General features: G+C 56.2%; 1 protein-coding gene across 50 annotated transcripts in view; it reads left to right on the forward strand.

Annotated features, from left to right (window-relative positions):
* ARHGEF10L (Rho guanine nucleotide exchange factor 10 like) overlaps nt 1-21,763 on the forward strand; it is a 165,342-nt gene that overhangs the window by 107,364 nt on the left and 36,215 nt on the right. For all 50 annotated transcript variants that reach the window (XM_084963055.1, XM_084963031.1, XM_084963044.1 and 47 more), the window contains 7 exons: nt 1,893-2,008; nt 2,472-2,599; nt 3,927-4,027; nt 11,588-11,709; nt 16,535-16,621; nt 17,933-18,159; nt 20,044-20,198. In XM_084963055.1, coding sequence (XP_084819181.1) covers nt 1,893-2,008; nt 2,472-2,599; nt 3,927-4,027; nt 11,588-11,709; nt 16,535-16,621; nt 17,933-18,159; nt 20,044-20,198 — 936 coding nt within the window. The remainder of the gene's footprint in view (nt 1-1,892; nt 2,009-2,471; nt 2,600-3,926; nt 4,028-11,587; nt 11,710-16,534; nt 16,622-17,932; nt 18,160-20,043; nt 20,199-21,763) is intronic.

Consider the following 21,763-nt stretch of genomic DNA (forward strand, 5'->3'; position numbering starts at 1 on the left):
ACACTTCCTGATTCCTTGGGACTGGCCAGGGCCCGTCCTGTGCTCTCAGGTCTGGTGGTGTTTTCGCCTCTATAGTGAGGGTCTGGTTGCCGTGTCATCTCTCCTCTTGGTGTGACAGTAGCCCTCTCCAGAGCCCGGTGTGCGTATGGTGTTAGCAAACATTTGTTGAATGAATGAAGGAGGTAACTGCGGGGTCAGCAGGATGGCGCTAGGCTCCGCCTGTCCCCACTGGCCAGCTCTGAGCCCAGAGGTCTCGCCCTCAGAGGGCTGCACCCACTTCAGGTGCTATGTCCCCCTCCCCAGTCGGGGAGGCAGGGAGGGCTGGTCTGTGTTCCTGACTTGCTGTTCACAGACACCCCCGGGAGGGGCTCCTGGCCCGCCTGCCTCCCCCAGAGGCATCTGTTAGCCCTGGCCTCCCTCCACTCTCCCCCCTCTGTTTGGCCCTTGCTCTGGGACCCCTGCCATCAACCACTGTTTTACTTGTGGCCACATTTCTTAAACTAGAGTAAAAGGCTGCCAGATTCCCCTTTAAAGTGGAAAAAAGGAATCCTTGTCGAACCCCAGTTGGCCTTGAATGATTTTTTTTATTAAATTGTTATTCAAATATGTGCAAATATAAGACTAGGTATCATAAACTCCTTAGGCTTATATCACTTGAACAACCATAAAGCCAAAACAAAATAAAAAATGGAATAAAAATGAAGTTACAAAACAATAAAATTCCAATTAACAGCATTAATTTAATGTGATGGATGATGCTGTTTTGCTGGAACCAGATTGCTCTCATATGGATGCGACCTTCTTACGGGGAAGGTTCTTTGGAGTTGTCTGCCCCTGCACCCCAGGGTGCCTCCTGGTGGTCCTCGTTTCCCACCAGCTCAGCCCACTGGGTCACTGCGGGCCCTTCTTGGCCCTTCCTTTGGAGTGAGTGTGTCTCTTAACTTCTATGTCCATTTCGCTCTGTGCTCCTTACCCGGGGACCATCGCGTAGCGGGTGGTACCGGAGACTCCAGATGCAGGATGTCGCTTTAAAGTCAGTGTATCCGGGTGACTGAGGATGCGCACGTGTCTTTTAGATAATCATCTAGCTGAAGACCCAAGTTAGGTGCCTCTGCCCCTCCCTGGGATTCCCTAAGACCTCAGCTCTAGTAACCGTGGCCCAGAGAACACGGCCCAGATCCCTGCCCCGTCTTTCAGGGACTACCCCTCTAGTCCCGCTGGACCTGCCTGCTCTGTTTCCTGCTGCTCTCCCACCACGCCCCCGATGCCGCACTCGTGTCATCACCAGAGGTGTGGGCACCCTCATCCCCATCCCATTTCTGTCCCATCTCCCTGATGTCTTTCTCTCCAGTACCTTCCCCCACCTGCAGTTGTTAATTGACACCCCCCCCCAATAGGATCATAAACTCCCATAGGATCAGAACCGGGACCCTGTCTGTCTCATTTATACCTGTCTCTCCAGCACATTGAGGGGGACCTGCCATACATGGGGTCTCAGTGCATTTTTGATCAACATACTGTTCCCAGGCTTCCTCAAGCCACAGTGCCTTTGCACCTCCTGTTCTCCTTTTGGGCAGTGCCTGCTACTCTCCTGGGCTCATGGAGGTTCCTTGCCTCTCATGGGCATGTTTGGGTCCCATTCTTCTGGTCTCTTGTGACCCTTCGTGTAGACTGAGTGTGGCCCTGATCCCAGGTCCTAGACCTTACCTATGATTGGATCTGTCCCCTGAGTGGACAAGTGCTTGGTAACGTTTCCTTCTGTATGTCTAGTGCCATGTCCCCAGGGCGATAGCCCTTCCTTTTTTTGTGGCAAGTACTGGTTGGCGCCCTGCTTGGGTTCCGGTTGGCACCTTCCCCACCCCTGAGGCTGAGTAGGGTCTCTCTCTGCCCAGATAAGGTGTACCTCGGCCCCCCGCGCCTCTTCCAGGAGCTACAGGACCTGCAGAAGGACCTGGCCGTGGTAGAGCAGATCACCCTCCTCATCAGCACACTGCACGGCACCTACCAGGTACCCAGCGCCGGCCTGGGCAGAAGCGCGAGGCAGGGCTCCTCTCCTGCCTGGCACCCCCAAGTTCCCTGGCCGCTGGGGCCCCTAAGTAGCAGCAGTACTGGCTGCAGCTCCCGTGGCTTCCTGGAAGTCTGGGGTGTGGCCCTGGCTGTGGGCAGTTTTATTTATTTGTTTTTGTTCTCTGCACAGTGTCTGGTCTGTCTTGCAGCCCCTTCCCCAGCCTGGGAGAGGAAGCGGCTGGGAGGGTGTGTCCCTCTCAATGAGAGGTGCCAGCGTGGGGGTAGGTGGGGGGTGGATTGAACCAGGGCCTGAAGCCTGGGGACTCGGCCCCCGACTTGTGGCTGAGTGAGCCGCCCAGGTTGAGCTCCCGCACTTACAGGCGCCCCCACTGCTATGGGATCTGGGGTGGCTTCGGGGGAGCCAGTGGGCTGTGTGGTGACCTCCTTGGCCTCTTTGATCCTAGAACCTGAACATGACCGTGGCACAAGACTGGTGCCTGGCCCTGCAGCGGCTGATGCGGGTAAAGGAGGAGGAGATTCACTCGGCCAACAAGTGCCGCCTCAGGCTGCTGCTTCCAGGGAAACCCGACAAGTGAGAGGAGGAGGGAACTGGGGGAGGGCATCGTGAAGTGTGTGTGCACTGCAGATGGAGCTTAGCGCAGTGTCTGGCACAGAGCAGCTGCTCACGGGCGAATGAATGAATGAATGAACAAGTGACCTATTCATACCTGGGGTGAGCCTCTCCTCTGCCAGGGTACTCAGACCCTCTGCCATTATTTGATAGGCTGTGCTGTCCCCTGGGACCAGGCCCTGGGTCTCCTCCATGGATCCAGCCTCCCCCCAGCCCCCCCAGAATTTCCCCTGCCCCCTACATGCCCCCAGGGAGCTTGTGCTCAGTATACCCGCAGCTGCTGTTTGTGGAACTGATGCAGAGCTGCGGAAGGTATCTCCTCCCCACTCTGCAGATGAGGAAGGTGAGGCTCAGAAGGAGGAGGCAGAGCTGGATTCTGGGGTTTGACTCTGAAGCCTGGGCTGGTGCAGCAAGGAGGGAGCTCGGAGCCTGGGTTTGGACCTCCCGGGTGTGTGGGGACAGTGTTCTAAGCACAGTGGCTGCAGAGAAGGGGAGATTGGGGCGCTGTTGCTTGAAGCGGGGCCGGGAGCCGGGATGCAAAGCCCATGACTGCAGTCTTGAGAGTCAGTAGCTTTGAACGTGCTGTGTGGCTTTGCACTGTGGCTCACGGTGTCCTGCCGAAGGGCTCTCTCCCCCCACCCCATCTGTGCCTCTTCCTCTCTGTGTGTCATAGAAGGTTAGTGGCTCTAGTCCTGCCTGCCTCCCAGAGGCTGGGATGGCACACGGGGGTGGGGTGGAGGGGAGGCGAGGAACAGGCCTCTGAGAACAATGAAGGGGCCCCTGCTGCTACAAGGTGAGGTGACAGGGTGGTGACAGCAGTGGTCTCCAGGCGCCCTAAGACCGTGCACACCCCCATTCATGCACTTTTCATTCATTCATTTGTCTGTTCCGCAAACATTTACCGAGCGACTGCTCCGTGCTGGGTGCTGGGAACAGGCCCAAGGGTGAGGCTCCAGGTCAGGTGTGTGCAGGTGTCTGACAAGGCCCTGGAAGGCTGACCAGATGTGGCTCTGGAGGGCCTCTTGTGTCGCAGCCTGCGGAGGGCCAGCTCTCCTCTAGCCTTGCTAGCCTTGCTAGGCCTGGTCTCTTTGGGGAGTCAGCCCCTCCTGGGGCCATTGTGGGTGGAGGGACCCCTCCCCCAGGGGACTGAGGCGCTGTGGCCACGCTTCGATGCTCAGGGCAGGCCTCATTCTATCTCCAGGGCTTGTGCGTGGCCAGTGGAAGACCTGGGTGCTTCCCCGGGGAGCCAGGCCCCTTTCTGGCACCTACCCTTGCCCTCTCACTGCAGGTCTGGCCGCCCCATCAGCTTCATGGTGGTCTTCATCACCCCCAACCCCCTTAGCAAGATCTCCTGGGTCAACAGGCTGCACTTGGCCAAGATCGGACTCCGTGAGTAAAGCCTGGGGGTCAGGGGTTGGGGGAGGGGAGGACTGGGGTGTGGCAGTAGGAGTGCGTGGCGGGGTGGGGGCAGGGGCGGGGGTGGGTGGTTCCAGGCTTGGGGAGGGGGGACAGGGAGGCTTCTGAGGGGCGGAGTCGTGCGGAGGAGAAACAGCTGGGGCTTAGTGACCTTGGACACATCACTTCCCCTCTCTGAACCTCAGTTTCCCCATCTGTAAAATGGTGGGAGTGGAGAGAGTGTTAATTGGTGGTTGCCGGGGGCCTGGGGGGAGAGGGGAAAGGAGAGCGACCACTAAAGGTTTTTTCCCTGTTTGGTTTTTGGTGGGAGTGATGTCTGTTTTCTCAAATTAAATAGTTCTCAAATTAGCTGTAAGCCAGTGAGATGTATTCTTTAACGGGGTGGGTTTTGTGGTACCTGAATTCTATCTCAGTAAAACTGTAGACAAAAAATGATGCCAGTTAGACGAAACTGATTCTCATCCAAAGACCTCTTTATAATTTTTTCCCTCATGCTCCCCTAATAATAATACAGAGAGATAATGGACATTTATATTTATAGAATGCTTCCTGAGTGGCAGGCATTTTTCGAAGCATTTTACGGATCTCTCTCTCATTTCACATTCACAGTAACTCTAAGAGATAAGTCTCTTGTGAATGTCTCTATACAGCTGAGAATTCTGAGGCCCAGGGAGATGCAGTGACTTGTCTGAGCTCACGCAGCAGGAAGGGGCTCAGAACCAGGTTCAGAACCCCCAGAGCCCACTCTTGGTCCCCGTCCATTCTGCTTCCTCCAGTTGGTGAACTTCTGTCCACCAAACAACATTCATTAAGTTATAATTACTTGTGGGAGTTCCCATTGTGGCTCAGTGGGTTAAGAATCTGACTAGTACCCATGAGGATGCAGGTTCGATCCCTGGCCTCGCTTAGTGGGTTAAAGGATCTGGCATTGCCATGAGCTGTGGTGTAGGTCGCAGATGTGGCTCAGATCTGGAGTTGTTGTGGCTGTGGCGTAGGCCGGCAGCTATAGCCTTGATTTGACCCCTAGCCTGGGAGTTTCCATATGCCGCAGGTGTGTCCCTAAAAAAAAGAGCAAAAAAAGTTATAATTACATGTGCCTGTTTTGATTGATGAAAGGCCTAGTTTCTTGCTGCTCAGAGCCATTACTTGTTGGGACATACTAGAATTCCCACTTGCTGATTCCAGTCAATAGCAGTGATTTTTGGAGGTTTTGTTCTTTTTTTTTTTTCTTCCTGGCGTGATCTTTTCATTGATGAGTATATATTTCCAATAGATTTAAAAACATTTCTGGAAAGGAGTCAGGATCTTCGTCAATGGCTTTCATTAATTAAAAAAGTATTTATTGAGTCTTGACAGTAATTTTAGGCATGGGCAAAATAACAGTGACAAAAGCAGAAAGGTCAAGGATCTTATGGTTTTGGGGAGCAGGCAGAGATTACACCAGGAGCAGAGCCACAGGGAGGGGGGAGTCCCGTGAAGGGGACTGAGCTGATCTCTGACAGGCTCCGGGCTAGGGGTCAGGACTGCTTTCAGGGAGGGCCTCTGGGAAGGTGATGTCTGAAGCTGTGCAGAGGTTTGAGTAAAATGATCCCCGAATTGGAACAGCAAATGCAAAGGTCCTGAGGTGGCCAGAGCTGGTAAATGCGGGGGAGAGTTAGCACATGGAAGCAGGGAGCAGGTTTTCCAGAAAGCCAGGGGGTGAGGTGTACGGAACTCCTTCTGGATGTGTTTGGGGGGCTATTTGCTGTAACTCTGAGACCAGAAAACCTGATTTCTGTTTAAGTGGGTCATTCTGGCGGCTGTGAGGAGGGGGGTGCATGGAGTTTGGGGAAGGGACGGGGAGGAGACTGTGGCTTTGGGGGAGCCAGGATCAGAGCCTTCTGCTCAGCCAGCCCCTTCTTGGATCCGGTGCTGACACTGCACAGGCTTCTGCTAGATGTTTCTGGGTGACCAGGAGGGTGGAGGGTGGAGGAAGGGTTTTAAGCAGAGGTTGCCCTGGCCCTGCCTGTGGACTGTGGGGATCCTGACTGAGGAAGGGCTAAGGGGGCCTGGCTGCTGGGCCTTGGGCCACACACTTCCCTTCATCCTGTGGAGCTGAATGTCTTGGCCAAACGTTGGAGCCCTGTTTGTACATCTGCTCCAAAGGCAGGTACACCTGAACCCCAGATGCTTTGCTGAGTGGGCCTTGGCGTTGGCAGGAGAGTAGCTGACTGATGTGAGCGTCTTCATTCTCAGCGGCCTTATCTCCACATGGTTTCACTGCAGCAAAACTTTTAATGGAAGTAGAGTCATTTGAAATCTTATTTGAATGCCCGGGTTCCCCTGGGGCTTGAATAATTTGTTTCTTTTATTTTGCCAGGTTTTTTTTTATTTTTTATTTTAATCTGCAGTGCCTGGCGCAGGGGAAAATCATATGAGCCCGGTAGAAATAGAATATGTTAAAAACATTTATTCACAAAGGATGTTATTCCTTTAATTTTTTTTTTTTTCCTGTATCTTTCTCTCTTCCTGACTGGAGTGTGCTGAGATCATAATCCACTGAAGATTGACAAGGGAGGGCTGGGCTGGGGGCGCCTGGGATCCAGGATGGGGAGGGTCAGTTCTGCCCCTTGAAGCGGGGGGGAATCTTGGGGGTCCTGGGGAAGCTGGGGACCCGGTTTACATCCCAGTGTGGCCGTGGCCATGTGGTGTGGCCGTGGCTATGCGGTGTGGCCTGAGAATGTCAGGCTCCTTCCTGTGACTTGGCCCAGAGTGCCGTTTGCGTTTTTCCTGTTGGGTTTCAGGATCTTAGCACCGTGGGAAGGGAGCTGGGTGTTGAGGGTTCACTTCCCAGCTCTGCTGCTCACCAGTTATGTGATCTTGGGCAAACAATTGAACCTGTAGATGCCTTGGATTCTTCATCAGAAAATGGGGATAATGCCAGTGCCCCCCACAGGGCTCATGTGAGCTTGCGGGGAGCTGGTGCCTGGCAAGTGCCTGGCATGCAGGAGACGCTTCTAGGAGGGGGGAGTGTCTGCATCTTGAAGTGCGGAGGTGACCCGCCTGGGGTCACACTCGATTTAGTGCAGAGCAGAGCCTGGATGCCCTGGACCCCTCTCTGCCAATTAGCCTCCAGCTGGTAGAGGCTCTGGTAGCAGGTCGCAGCTAGGAGGCCCAGAGGGGGAGAGGGAAAGCCAGGGGCTTCTGGCTCTCCTTCCGGAGTCTCCCTACGGCCCTCCAGCTCTAAGTGCTGCATCTGGGGCCCAGGGACCCCTGGAGCCCCCCGCACCGTGGCCCTCCTTGTTCCCATCCCCGGAGGACCTGGTATACACTCGCAGGCCCCAGGTGAATCCCACACTTGAGGGACAGGTCCTCGCCGGGCGGCGTGGTGGGCCGTCTCCCACTGCCTGGTTAGTTGTCCAGCCCTCGGTCCTCACAGTTGACACCAGTGTTCTGTCTTCCGATGGATCTGGTTTCAGAGTCCTGAGTGTGGCCCAGGCCACAAGCGGACTGTGCGCTAGCCCTCCTGTCTCATCTCCATCAACCCTCAACCATCCCAGAGGTCGGCGCCAGGACCTGCCCAAGGCTGCTTGGCTGGAAGCAGTGGGTCTGCCTTCCAGGAGAGGGTTGGAGGGCACTGGTCCCGGAGCCTGGCTCCGGTTTTACCCCAGCTGGGTGACCACAGCCGCTGCCTGGCCTTCCTGGACCGCAGCATCTCTCTGCAGGGGCGAGGCGTCTGGCTCAGATGTGATGACTGTGGCTGTGACCAGCAGCATCTCCAAGGTGCTGGGAGGTGTGAGGGGGCCTTGGATTTAGGAAGCTAGAGCAAAGGCAGTCCGGGCTGTCTGCTGGACTGAGTTTTGGAACAGCACAGGAGGAGTTGGGGAGGCGGGTGGAGCTGGAGAAGCAGAGCGGGGCCAACGAGGGGTGGTGGGCTCCCCTGACGGCGGTGGGTGGTCCGTGGGCAGCCCCCTCCAGCATAGTAACGGGCATCCTTTTAGCCATGAAGACAGTGACCCTGACCACAGTGGGTACTATTTCTTGAGTGCCGGGTATACACTAGGTAACATATATAGTCTTTCCAGTGCTCACGACAACTGGAGATAGTTGGAATTATTTCCCCCATTTTCCATATTCAGCCAGAGGCTCAGAGAGGTTAAGTGTCCAGCTCTGTGCCACACAGCTCCCTTCTGGCAGAGTTAGCCGACAGGTTGTCGAAGGGCTTGAGGGCAGCGGGAGCGGGTGGGTGCGTGGGCCCCACCCCTGGAGCGGCTCCCACTGCCCCCTGGGGTGCTCCTGAGTTCGGTGGGTGCTGGCAAACAGTGCTGGGTGCTAAATAAGCCCCCACTTAATGTCAGTTGGAAATCGCGGCCTTGCTATCGGTGCCAGTTCTTAATGTCACTTATCCCAAGCGGGCTTTCAATTTTCAGCGGCAACAGTCTTCTAATTTGGTCTCAGCCGCTCTGGTTTTGTGCCGGGAACAATGGCAGTGGCAGATGGGGAACAACAACTCCATTTTCTTTTAACGTTCCCCGTCGCAGGCAGGGAAGGCACCATCTGGAAAGAGAAGGTCAGATCATTAAAGAAATTTACAGTAATAAATTGCCAGGACCCGATGGGCTGTGGGTGCGTGGGGGGAGGAGGGGGGCGAGCTTGGGGTGATGGGGCGAGGCAGGGGGTTATTCCCCCCCTGAGCTCCAGGCCAGGAAGTGGGCTTGGACCCCTCTCTTGGGCTCCTGTCCAGTGGAGGCCAGGGTCTGCATGAGTGTAAGCTCCTTGTGAGCGGGGAGTAAGAGCCAGAAATTGCAGGAAGGGCTGTTACCCCAACAGGGGCCGAGACAGAAAGTGATGGAGGTGGGGGTGGGGCGTGCGGGGTGATGGGCCCTTCTGAGAAGGTGGAGGCTTAACCTCAGCCTCAGAGAGGAGCGGAGCCAGCCCTGGAAGCACTAGGGACAGCGTTCCAGGCAGAGGGAGATTCCTGGGCTGATCTATTGAAGCTGCTGAGGAAAGCCGAGCACGGTGGAGCCTGTGACCGAGGGTGGAGCCTGAGACGGAAGGAGGGTCCTTGTCCTTTTAGGGCTGCACCTGTGGCATATGGAGTTTCCCAGGCTAGAGGGCAAATTGGAGCTGCAGCTGCTGGCTTACACCACAGCCACAGCAACGCAGGATCCAAACCATGTCTGTGACCTACGCTGAAGCTCACGGCAATGCCAGATCCTTAACCCACTGAGTGAGGCCAGGGATAGAACCCGAGTCCTCATGGATACTAGTCAGGTTCATTACTGCTGAGCCACGGCGGGAACTCTGAGTTGGGTTTTATTCCAAGTGGCCGGGGCCTGATTGACATTCCTAAGCAGGGAATGGCGAAGTCTCTGGGAAGATGGCTTTGGCTGCTCTGCGGAGCAGCGACTGTAGGGGGCAGTAGGTACCACGGGAGATGGGTCAGGAGGTCTCACGTGGCTGCCGGGCACTCTTGGACTGAGCTGACCTTCCTCCTTGTCACTGAGTAGGCATGTGTGGGGGAGCGCTGTCGGAGCCTCTGGTTGATGACCTCTCTTCCTATTGCGAAAGCTCCAGGCAGCCCTCATCTTGATGTCATTGTGTTAAGTGGCCCCTCTCACCTGTCCGGTGCCTCTGACTCTCCCCGGCCGAGCTGTCTCCTTGTTGTCCAACGTCGCCATGTCCCGGATCAGTCATGCCCAGGGGCATCAGTGGAGGTGTGCTTGCTGGGAGATGGTCTGGTTTTGTGCAAAGAACCAGGCCTTTGAGTCAGACAGACCTGGGTCCCTCAGTGGACTCAGCCACCTAGCCGTGCATGTGACCCTGTCACCTTGCTTAATCCCCAATCGTCAGTCTCATTATCCATAAGCGGAAAATGATTATTCGGACTGTACTTGGTTATTGTGATAATGAAGCCAGGGAGCACGTCTAGAGCACTCAGTGTGTGCCTGACACACAGTAAGTGTTGTCTGAGCCCCCGGGGGGCAGTCATCACATGGAGTAGAAAGAAGGTGGGCTCCTTAAGCAGGAAGACTTCTTTGGGAGAGATGGCGGTTTACTCATTTGCTCATTCACTCCTTTCATTCATTCTTGCAACTTTTTTTTTTTTTTTTTTTTCTGTGCTGGGTGCCAGGGATTCAGTGGTGAATAAGACTGCCCGATCCCTGCTGCTTTGAACTTACATCCTAGAGACAGACCACAAACAAGGAAACGGAAAACCTGATTCTTGATTGTGAGGGCTCTGCGGGAAATAAGACAGGGTCTTTAGTGTGGTTCCTTAGAGAAGGGGGCCATTGTAGCCAGGGTGGCCCTGGAGGACTTCTTGGAGGTGGTGGCACGTGAAGGAGACCAGACCCGTGTGAAGGAGACGCCACGGATGGTGGTTTAGCAGGTGCTCTTGAGCACAGCAGTCTCCAGACGAGAGTCCCGAGTCCGAGCTTGGGCCTGGGCATCTGACCTTGTAACAGGTCCCTGGGGGCTTTGATGCCAGCTGGACTGGAGGACCTGGAAGCAGGCGACCTCCTGGGTTTCAGGGTAGGTCTCGAAGGAAGCAAGAGAGTCTTCCTCTGACCATCATCATCAAAGTCAGGTATAAAAGCAGCATGGCTGCCTTGTCTCGGTCTAGAAACATCTTGTCTGCCAGCTTGTTTTCGGCCCCCTTCCACCTCTAGAAGGTAAGGTCAAGGCAGCCGAGGCCTGAACTCTGCTCAGCGTCTTGATGTTTTTTAATTGGCTGTACCTGTGGCACATGGACGTTCCCGGGCCAGGGATTGAACCTGAGTCACAACTTGACCTACGCTGCAGCTGAAACAATGCTGGATCCATAACCCACTGTGTTGGGCCGGGGATTGCTGCCACGGTGACCTGAGCTGCTGCAATCAGATTCTTAACCCCCTGCGCCACAGCGGGACCTCCTCTTCATGCTTTTAGAAACCCTCTCCCCTGTGTTATTTCACTGGGTCCTCGAAGCAACAGCAGAGAAAGGCATTTTCATCGTCCTTGTTTCATAGGTGAAGAACTTGAGGCTCAGGAGTTCCCACTGTGGCTCAGTGGGTTAGGAAGCCGACATAGTGTCTGTGAGGTGGCGGGCTCCATCCCTGGCCTTGCTCAGTGGGTTAAGGAGCCGGCGTTGCCCCGGGCTTTGGTGTAGGTCACAGATGTGGTTCGGATCTGCTGTGGCTGTGGCTGTGGTGAAGGCTGGCAGCTGCAGCTCCAATTCGACCTTTAGCCTGGGAACCTCCATATGTCGCAGGTGTGACCCTAAAAAGAAAAGGCAATTGAGTCTCAGGGAGTTGGGGGATTTGTACAGGGTTGCTCAGGAGAAGGTGAATAAGCCGGGACTCAAACCTGGGATCCACGGCCATGACCATGGAGTGAGGCCGGGTTTTATCCCAGTGGGCAGGCGTGGGGCTGGGCGGCAGCTGGCTGGGTCAGCCGGGCCTGCGGGCCAGGCCTCTGGGGCCTGCAGTGGCTCCCTGAACTTGCAGGCTCCTCATGGCCCGCTTGGTCCCCGGACCCTGACCGGCTCCCCCCACCTCCTTCCTCTCGCCACAGGAGAGGAGAACCAGCCAGGCTGGCTGTGTCCCGATGAGGACAAGAAGAGCAAAGCCCCATTCTGGTGCCCGATCCTGGCCTGCTGCATCCCTGCCTTCTCCTCCCGGGGCCTCAGCCTGCAGGTGAGTGGAGCGCGTCTTGCCGAGCCCACCACAGAGGTGGCTCCTGGGACAAGCAGTTCCAGTTCCAGCTTCCAGACCTCTTGTTGACAGAGTTGGCCGAGCCTTTTTGTTGCTCTTGGAGTCAGCTTTCCTACCGAAAAGAGGGGTAGATGCCCTCTGTGGGTCGAGGGAATGGAAAATTCCATCATTTTGAGCTAACAAATAGCAATGATCTCATCAGTTGGTGGCATGGCTCCAGCTCAGAAGATAGACTGTAATATATCCAACCGGCTGTGCCAGACTTTGTGGGTTGGACCCTTTATGATGCTGCTGGGGGCAGCTTGCTTTGGCTCCACAGCCATCGTGTTTCTCAGTGCTTTTTCATCGCTCTCTTGTTTGAATATTTATGAGAACCCCACGAATAGATGTTTCTAGGTCTATTTTGTAGGTAAGGAAGCCAAGGCTCCGACAGGTGACATGATTTTCTAAAAAATGACACAGCAGGTCAGGATGAGTGCAGAAACTGGAAACTGGCTCAGTCTGACCCCAGCTCCCCTGGTCGTAACGACAGGGATGCTCAGCTCCCGTGTCCGCTGTCCCCGATGTCCTGGCTGAGCTCACCCCTCTGTCTGGAGTAGTTACTGCCCGTCTTTCTCCCAAGGAGATGAGGTCGTCTGAGCTCTGGGGAGGGGAGAGCAAGCTTGGGACCCGAGCCCGGATTAATCCCCAAGGGACAGACTGGGCTGTGGATTGGGGCTCTGCTAAACAGCTCCTCTAAGCTGAAGGAGCATATCCTTGAGACTCCAGTCATTCATTCATATAGTCATTCATCCCTTCTGCATGTAAATGCTGAGGATCTACTGTGTGAGGGCCCGGGGGAGAATTTTCCAGTTAGACAAGCCAACACAGAATCCCCTGATAGGAGCAGTCAGGGCAGCTGGGTGGGTGAGCTGGGCCACGCCGGCTTGGGCTTGGATTTCATTCTCAGGGCAACAAAAAACTAAGCATGGTTCCAAGCAGGGGGCTGGCACAGTGTGGTTTACAATCAAATGATTCTTCTGGCTCTTGAGTGAGAGTGAACTGTGGACATGGAGGGAGCAGGGCTGGAGACCAAGAGACGTGCACACAGCTTTGTGCGGGGCTCCTGCAGGTGGAGGCCAGGGCAGAGGCCAGGGCGGAGACTGGGGGCAGTTTAGGGTGAGGCAAGCGAGGCCCTCACCTTGGGCGCCGGGCGCCGACCGTCTCAATCATCAAGATAGGTGATATTTTAACGCAACACTGCAGAAAAAAATCAGTCGGGCAAATGGTGGCCTTGGCTTGCCTGCTTTTTTTTTTTTTTTAGTGATTTTTTTACTTTTTTCATTATAGCTGGTTTACAGTGTTCTGTCAATTTTCTACTGTCCAGCAAGGTGACCCAGTCATACATATATGTATACATTCTTTTTCTCACATTATCATGTTCCATCATAAGTGACTAGATAAGAGTTCTCAGTGCCAAACAGCAGGATCTCATTGCTTATCCATTCCAAAGGCAGTAGTTTGCATCTGTTAACCCCAAATTCCCAGTCTATCCCACTCCCTCCCCCTTCCCCTTGGCAACCACAAGTTTGTTGCTTTTTTCGATAAATAAGGGCTGAGGTTTGGGTAAGGCAGGGTCAGGGCCTGTTGTTACTTAGGCTCTTAGCGATTGTTGACCCTGGATTCTTTTTGCATTAATTTTTATTGTAAAAACTTGCATTAAAGTATTTTCTTAATGTCTGAGCATTTTGGTGCCCTAAAGATGTGCCCCCAGGGTGAGCGGCCCACGCTCTTGGCCCCGGCCCTGGTCCTGGCCCTGGTGGAGGCAGTGGGTGGGGGACATGGGGACATGTTTAGGGGGAGGACTGGCTGGCGAGAGATTAGGTGGGGGTGGGGTGGGGTGGGGAGGGCTGAGGACGAGGGAGAGGGAGGCTGTGCTAGGTCTTCGGCTTGTGTCAGTGGGGTGGGGTGGTATTCCCTGTGCCTCAGTCTGATTTAGGGATTCAGTGAGAGTCTGGGTTGGGTTCCCAGCACAGAGCCTGACGCCTGGCCTCTGCCCAGGACACAGTGGCCATTGATAATAACAATAACAGCAATAACAACAGGGGTATCACTTAAAGGTCTTTAATTTTTTTTTTCTTTTTTGGGCCACACCCGTGGCATATGGAGGTTCCCAGGCTAGGGGTTGAATCGGAGCTATAGCCACCGGCCTCCACCAGAGCCACAGCAACGCGGGATCCGAGCCACGTCTGCGACCTACACCACAGCTCACGGTAACTCCAGATCCTCAACCCACTGAGCGAGGGCAGGGACCGAACCCGCAACCTCATGGTTCCTAGTCGGATTCGTTAACCACTGCGCCACGACGGGAACTCCAAGAATCCGATTCTTGTAAATGCTTATTAGTTTGCTGCATGGCCGGCCCTCAGAGTTCAAGAATTGGAAGCAAATGTCGGAGGATGTTTTGGTCCCCAGGAAAGAGAAGTCGCTGGGTTCTGTTCTGGGGGATTGCTGGCGGCCTGACTCCTGAGGTGATGGGAGGTTCTTCTTGGACCTCCGGCTCCATCCAAGCTGGAGGCCTGTCCCTGGAGGGGGTGGGGAGGCGGGGAGGGGCGAGCTCAGCGCAAACCCATCTCCGCTTCGGCCGAGGTCCACTCAGAGGCCTGACTGGGGACAGGGGCTTGGGAGGGTGGAGAGGGGTACTGCCCTCTCTGGGGAGTGTTAACTGGCTCTGGGGAGTGTCTTCGGGGCCAGGGGCTGCTGCCCAGAGCTGCAGAGGGCCTCCTTGGCAGGGTGGCTTAGGCCTCAGTATACTGGCCAAGTGACCTCTGTCCTCCGTCCTGGCTGTCATCCTCCACCAGTGAGGTTTGCTATGCATGCGTCCCTGTCCCCTAACTCCGTGCCACAGTTGCTCGTCTGGAACTGCCCGTCCCCTCAGTGTGGTTCTGCTGATGGAGTTACTGGATGTCATGAGCTAGCTCTTCCCATGGAAAGTCCTCCAGCAGCAGTGGCTGCCCCCGAGTGCCCAGCTCCCCGCTGAGTGCTTTATGTCCACCACCCCTTGTCCCGCAGCTGCCCCGATGAGATGTCAGTGTCCCCATGACTATGAGAAAGTGGTTTGTGGGGTCACCCAGCCAGTGGCAGCTGAGCTGGGACTGGAGCCCAGCTGGCGGCATCCGAAGCCCTGCCCCCCTTCGCCAGCCCGTGCCCTCCTCTCCTCTGCCCACGGCACTTTGATGTGGGGGAGTCGGCTTCCTGGCACAAAGAGGACCTCTGGGTCTAGCCTGTCCAAGGAGCTCTTTGCGTTTTTGCCCTGTCTTGGGACCCGGGCTCTGTTGACCTCCCGGCCCCTGGAGTTGCCATGGAAACGTCGGAGCTGCGGTCGCCCCCTCCCTGTGTGAGAGGAGAGGAGCAGCAGCCTAGCAAAAAGGGCCAGGCACCCAGCTAGATGTGGCCACACCAGGAAGCAAAGGGGTGGAGGGCAGGGCTCTGGACCTGAGCTCCCAGCTGGGCAGAATCCTACTCCAGGGTGCTGAAGCCTCCAGCGTGGCGGCCTGGCCTCTGGGTAGGACTTAACCAGAAGGGGCACTGGGCTGGGATTCACAACGGAATTCCAGCCCTGACTCGGCCACTAACTTGCTGCAGGACCTTAAACCAGTCACATGTCCCCACCCACCAAACTTCAAGGTCGCTAACTCCTAAAAGAAGGGGCTGGGTGAGGTCACCTTACCTGTGGCCCTTAGAGACTTTATTGGAACATGCAGGGCTGGGCCTGTCCGGGCCTTCGGCACCAGCAGAGGGCAGCACCTGCCTGCCAAAGGGTCTGGTGGTGGCCTTACTCCTCCGGGCACTTTCCCTCTCCCCAGTCCGCCTCTTCCTGCTTCTGTCCGGCTGGAGTTTCCAGCAAGGCCCAAGAAAGGGCCAGCCATCTCCTCGCACTGCTGTTCTGGCCAGAGAGACAGATGGGTGTGTCTAGCTCAGGGTGTGTCTGGCCCCGGAGAGCCAGCTGGTGTGTTGCACAGGGAGCAAACAGCAAGTTCTCAGTGACAGTCCGTTACAGATGGGCCCCCAGGCCGCGGACCCCATCCTCTGGTCCTAGTGGGGTCATCTGCAGAGGGGCTCTGTTGACCCTAGGGTCCCCCCTCCGTTGTGCTTCTCCGGGGGAAATGCAGGAAGGCCAAGGCCCTGGCCCTCGCCGTCCCCATGGCCAAGGGCAATTGCGTGTCTTCCGTGGATCTCGTTTTCCCCGTCTGTAAGATGTGGGGGTCGGGCTGAGTGGTTTTCAACAAACCTCATCTGGGAGTTGCCCCGTTCGAAAATCCCTCTGCTAGCCCAGAGTTTCTTTCAGGCCCCTTTTATTTTTTAAATTAAATTAAATCAAATTATTTATTCGTTTATTTATTTTAGGGCTGCAGGTGTGCCATATGGAGGTTCCCAGGCTCGGGTCCAATTGGAGCTATAGCTGCCGGCCTACACCGCAGCTCACCGGATCCTCAAGCCACTGAGCCAGGCCAGGGGTTGAACCTGCATCGTTATGGATACTAGTTGGGTTTGTTTCCACTGAGCCACCCTGGGGACGTCCCAGGCCCCTTTTAGCCAGAAGGTTCTAGGAGAGGGATGGACAAATGCGAGCGCATAGGAACTGCCTGGTGAGGAGCTGACCTCTTTCCAGCCCCTTTCTGGCCCCACCCTTGGGGGCCCCCTGCTCCCTCTGGCATGAAGGGGACCCAGGAATCTGCAGGGTTAACAGCCCTCCCCCCTCCCAGTGGGTGTCAGGCATCTCAGGCACCTCGACATTTAACCCTGTGTGTGCTGTCTGTCTCCTCAGCTTGGGGCCCTGGTCCACAGTCCTGTCAGCTGTCCCCTGCTTGGCTTCTCGGCGGTCAGCACCTCCCTTCCACAGGGCTACCTCTGGGTAAGTAATCGCTGCGCCCAGCCTTGGGGCATGAGCCGGAAGGGGGTCTTCCTGGGACCTTCTGACCAGGCTCTGTGCTTGGAGTTGGCAGGTGCCCCCTCACCCCTCACTAGGGACAACAGAAAACCAGGGGACAAAGAAGTGAGCTTGACTCTTGGGAATGACCTTGGTGCCACAAGGGAAGTGAATGGGGAGCTGTGCGGAGTGTCTGGATGGCAGCGTCCTCCCCCTGGGGTCAGGGCGCAGGGCTGCCCATCTCGCCGCCCAGAGATCCCAGCCCACCTTTCTGCTCCCGGGGCTCCTGGCAGAGCCTCCCTAGAGTCAAATAGTGCCCCCCTCCTCAACCCCTGTGCTCCTTGTGGTGCAGGTTGTGGCCTCCCATAGAGTCCCTGAGGTTGCAGCCTCACCACCATTCTGGTCAGCCTTCAACTGCTCTTGCTTATTCCTGCCTCCACGTACTCAGACGGGAAAACTCTGGCTTCAGAGCCCAGGCCAAATGTCCCTTCGGAGGGTGATTTGTTCTTCACTGTTTCCTTGGTGTCATGCTAATGTGATGCATCCATCCGTTCCTCCCTCCATCCGTTATCCTTCCATCCATCCCTCCCTCCATCCATCCATCCTTATACTCATCTGTCCCTCCCTCCCTCCATCCATTATCCATCCGTTTACTCAGTCTTCTATCTCTTCCTTCCTTCCTTCCATCCATCCATCCATCCATCCATCCATCCGTCTAGCAAGTGTATATTGAGCGCCTGCCATGTGCTAGACACAGAGGTAAAACAGTGAACAGGACAGGGAAGGACTTTTTTTTTTCTTTTTATGGCCACATCCACGGCATATGGAGTTCCCAGCTAGGGGTCTTATCAGAGCTACAGCTGCTGGCCTACACCACAGCTTGTGGCAACACTGGATCCTTAACCCACTGAGTGGAGTCAGGGATAGACCTGCATCCTCAGCTTCTTAACCTGGGAGCCACAATGGGAACTCTGGGAAGGACACTTGAAAGGGCAGAGTGTATACTCATTTATGTTGATTGAAATTCACCCTAGAGATAAGGGAATAGAAGGCTGACTGGGGATCTAGTCCCCCTTCGGACTTAACCTGGTTTCCTTTGGACCCTGAATCTAACTTGTTGCCATGGCAGCTGGGAACAAGCGACCTTCAGTGACAGCAAGATCTGTGTGGGCGGGAGGGGGCTGTGCCTCTTGTAAATTTTCAGGGCGGGGCACTGGGAGGGCAGGGGCTGGGCTCTGCCTCTGCCCTCCTGGTTCTCACCTGATGCCTGACAGCCTCTCTGGTTCTCTGCCCCAGGTTGGGGGCGGGCAGGAGGGCGCAGGGGGCCAGGTCGAGATCTTCTCCCTGAACCGGCCCTCGCCCCGCACGGTCAAGTCCTTCCCGCTGGTGGCCCCCGTGCTTTGCATGGAGTACATTCCTGAGCCAGAGGAGGGGGAGAGCAGGGATGGCGAGGAGAGCCGCCGGGCTGCTGACGCCTCAGCTGGTGTGCACCCCACCATCTGCCTGGGGCTCCAGGATGGCAGGTGAGGGGCCTGGGGGAGGGGCTGGGAATGGCCTGGGCCAGGGCTGGAGCGGTGGGGTGGGGCTGTTGCTCCCGCTTCCACTTGTCACCCACCAACACTCTCCGCCCCTGGTTGGGAGCAGGAATCGGGGACCAGGGAAGCCCAGCGTAAGAGTGTCAGGAGCTGCATGTGCTTCATCCAAGACCCTTTGGTTGCTGCTCTGTGTGAACGAGATCCCTCCTGGGTAGTGTGGTACCAAAGGTGACACTGCTTTTGGTGTCAGCTGGAGCTGGATCTGGATCCACTATTTCCTTGCTGTGGATCCTTGGGCATGCCCTCTAACTGCTCTGAGCCTCAGTTTCTTGTCTGTAAAGTGGGTGTTAGCATCCTCCCAAACAAGGCTGTGGTGAGGGTCCATCCGCCAGGATGTGGGACACCTGAAGCCTTTAGGTCCCTTGGCTGTCGGTGACGGCGTCCATCCATCTGTGGCCTCAGTCGGCCTTGTAGGGGGGTCCTGGGTGTGCCCGGGTCGTGGGATCTGCTGGCAGAGGAGGATCCCCCTCTAAGACCTGCTCGGAGCTGGTGAGTCAGGAAACGCTCCGTTGCAGCAAGGGGTGCCCTGGCCAGAGCTTTAGCTCCTGGAAGGTTGGCCTGTGGACAGAGAATGAATATTCATCCTGGTTAATTGGAAGGTTTGGGCCACACCCCCGTATCTCCATGCTTTTCCTGCCTGCCCTGGTGTCAGGGGAGGATGTTTCCTAAGCACCTATGGTGTGCTGCTCCCCAGGCCAGGGCTGTGAGCCTCTCAGCGGCCCCCCTAAGTAGTGCTTCCTCCCATTTCCCACATGGCAGCCCAGGGAGGAGTTAAAAGCTAATGGAGATAGAACCAACTTGGAGACACTAGAGGCCCTGCCATGTCTGGGTCTGGGTCCGCAGAACCCCGGGGGCCTGGTGATCATTTTTTTTTTTTTTTTGTCTTTTGTCTTTTTAGGGCTGCACCTGCGGCATATGGAGGTTCCCAGGCTAGGGGTCGAATCGGAGCTGTAGCCACTGGCCTACACCACAGCCACAGCAATGTGGGATCCGAGCCGTGTCTGTGACCTATACCACAGCTCATGGCAAAGCCGGATCTTTAACCCACTGAGCGAGGCCAGGGATCAAACCCACAACCTCATGGTTCCTAGTCAGATTCATTTCCACTGCGCCATGACGGGAACTCCCACTTTTTGTTTTTAATGAGACGAAAGGGAAATAACATAGAAGTCACCATTTGAACCATTTTAAAGCATGTCGTTCAGTGGCTTCCAGTATGTTCGTGGTGGGCAACCATCACCAGTACAGAGTTCTAGAACATTCTCATCGCCCCGCAAAGAAACCCTGTATCCTCCCCATTCCCCACCCCAACCCTCGGTAGCCACCAGTCGGTTTCCCGTCGCTGGGGATTTGTCTCTTCCGCACATTTCTCATGAGCAGAATCACACAATGTGTGGCCTTTATGCCCGACTTCTGTCCCTCAGCACAGCGTCGTCAGGGCGCATCCATGTCCCACACGGTGCGTCATTCCTTTTTACGGCTGTGAAGTAGGCATCACGGCCCTGATTTCTGGATACGACTGAGGCTCAGCGGTCACTCAGCTGGAGGGGGCACGTCTGGATTTGCGCCCGGGTCTGTGTGACCCTGAAACCCTCCACTGTGCGATTTCCTGAGCACCCCCGCTTCCATGGGACAGGGACCAGAGGCGGGTGGGTACCATCTTCTCAAGGCCACCCATGGCAGAGTCAGGGCCATGGCACGGTCACCCAGCGGGGAACTGGCTGAGCAGGAGCCTGGAGCCTGCTCCCCAGGAGGGTGTGTGGAGCGTGGGCGGCTGCGGGTCTAAGTGAGTCGCTCGGCCTCTCTCTACAGCATCCTGGTTTACAGCAGTGTGGACACGGGCACCCAGTGCCTGGCCACCTGCAGGAGCCCAGGCCTGCAGCCCGTGCTCTGCCTGCGACACAGCCCCTTCCACCTATTTGCCGGCCTGCAGGATGGGACCCTTGCCGCCTACCCTCGGAGCAGTGGTAAGGATGGGGGGCTGGGGGCGGTGGGGGCCCTGATCGAGAGCCAGGTCCTGTACCGAGAACGGTTGTGGGGGGCAGGCCGAGGAGGCAGCTCAGAAAAGAGTCAGGGAATTGAAATGTGGGGAGAGTGGAGCTCCTTCACCCCCCCCTGGGGTCCTCATAGGAGTGGGGTGCTCCCTACCAATGAGCAGTTCAGCCCATTGGCTGGACACGCGGGTGGGTACGAGCAGGGCCTCTGGCCTCAGAGAGGCCTGGCTTCATGTCCAGGTCCTGCCCTGATGGCAGCTGTGTCTGTGGGTGAGCACCTTCTCCTCTGTGTCTCAGTCTCCTCATCTGTAAAATGGGAATCGGGGTAACAGCCACCGCTCGTGGGTGTGGGTGGGGTGTTCAGTGAAGGCAAAGTGTAGGGCCTGGCACAGCGAGTGCCCAGTGGCATTAGGCGTTTCAATCTCCATCATTTTCTCGATGGCACAGATGATGACGTCTGGAGGGCAAGGCTGACAGCGTTTGAGCAGCTGTGCGTCAGGAGGGGGTGCAGCGCTTAATGCAGGCGCATCAGCTTAATTCTTGCCGCGACCCTTGAGAACTGCCTCCTCTTTATGGATGCTGATGCTGAGACTAAGCGGGGCGGGGGGACACAGCATACTGTGGTCCCCTGTCCCCTTGTGGCGTGTTCAGCTCTCGGTTCGATGACAAGGGCTGGGCGGAGCGGGGAGCTGCCCCAGGGCCCCCAGGGAGGGCTGATGTGCCGAAGCCCCCCTCCCTCCTCCTCCCGCCCGCCTCTAATTGCTGCGTCATCTCAGCCTGTTGCAGGATTACAAGCGGATATTTGTACTGAGCTTTTTTTTTTTTTTTTTTTTTTTTTTTTTGCCACTTGGCACTGTGTTGGTATTTTAAATTAGCTTTTGATAAGGCATTTATAGTTTTTAATTAAAGGGGGTAGAGGGAGGGGGGGAAAGATCCCTCTCACTGTCAGACAGAGTGTGTGTTTGAATGTCAATCCGGGCTCAGATCTTCGGAGATTTAGACCAGGGGTTCTGGAGGGACGTCCACCCTCTGGCTCCCCCGGAGACTGGAGCCCTGCCCGCTCGCTCTGGCCTTCTGGCCCCCGGTGTGGCTGCCTCTGGCCCTTTCCTTCTTGGTTCCTGACTCATCAGTTTGTGCGCCCGGGTTGGGAGGGGGTGCGGGAGCCTATGGGTTTGCCGCGGCTGCTGTGACGAAGTGCCGCAAACTGAGCGGTTTGATTTACCATCGCCCATTCTGGAGGATGGAGGTCCGAGGTCAGGGCGTCGGCAGGGCCAGGCCCCCTCGGAAGGCACTGGGGAAGGATGTGTTCCAGGCCCCTCTCCCAGACGTGGGCAGTTTCTAGGCTTGTAGCACCACGGCTCCCACCTTCACGTGGTGGTCTCTTTGGGGGAGCCTGTGTCTGAACAGCCTTTTTGGCTATGAACCCCAGTCATATTGGGTTAGGGGCACCGGGACCCAGACACGAGCCAGGTGGCTGCTGTCCCTGCCCATCCAGTGTTTGAGCAGAGCTGTCTGGATCCCCTCTGTCCCCCACCCCC

Source organism: Sus scrofa, chromosome 6 (genome assembly GCF_054392235.1).
Source record: "Sus scrofa isolate SSC_HxYL_T2T_F1_AM1 chromosome 6, Sscrofa_HxYL_maternal_Yorkshire_Landrace_v2.0, whole genome shotgun sequence".
Taxonomy (NCBI): Eukaryota; Metazoa; Chordata; class Mammalia; order Artiodactyla; family Suidae; genus Sus; species Sus scrofa.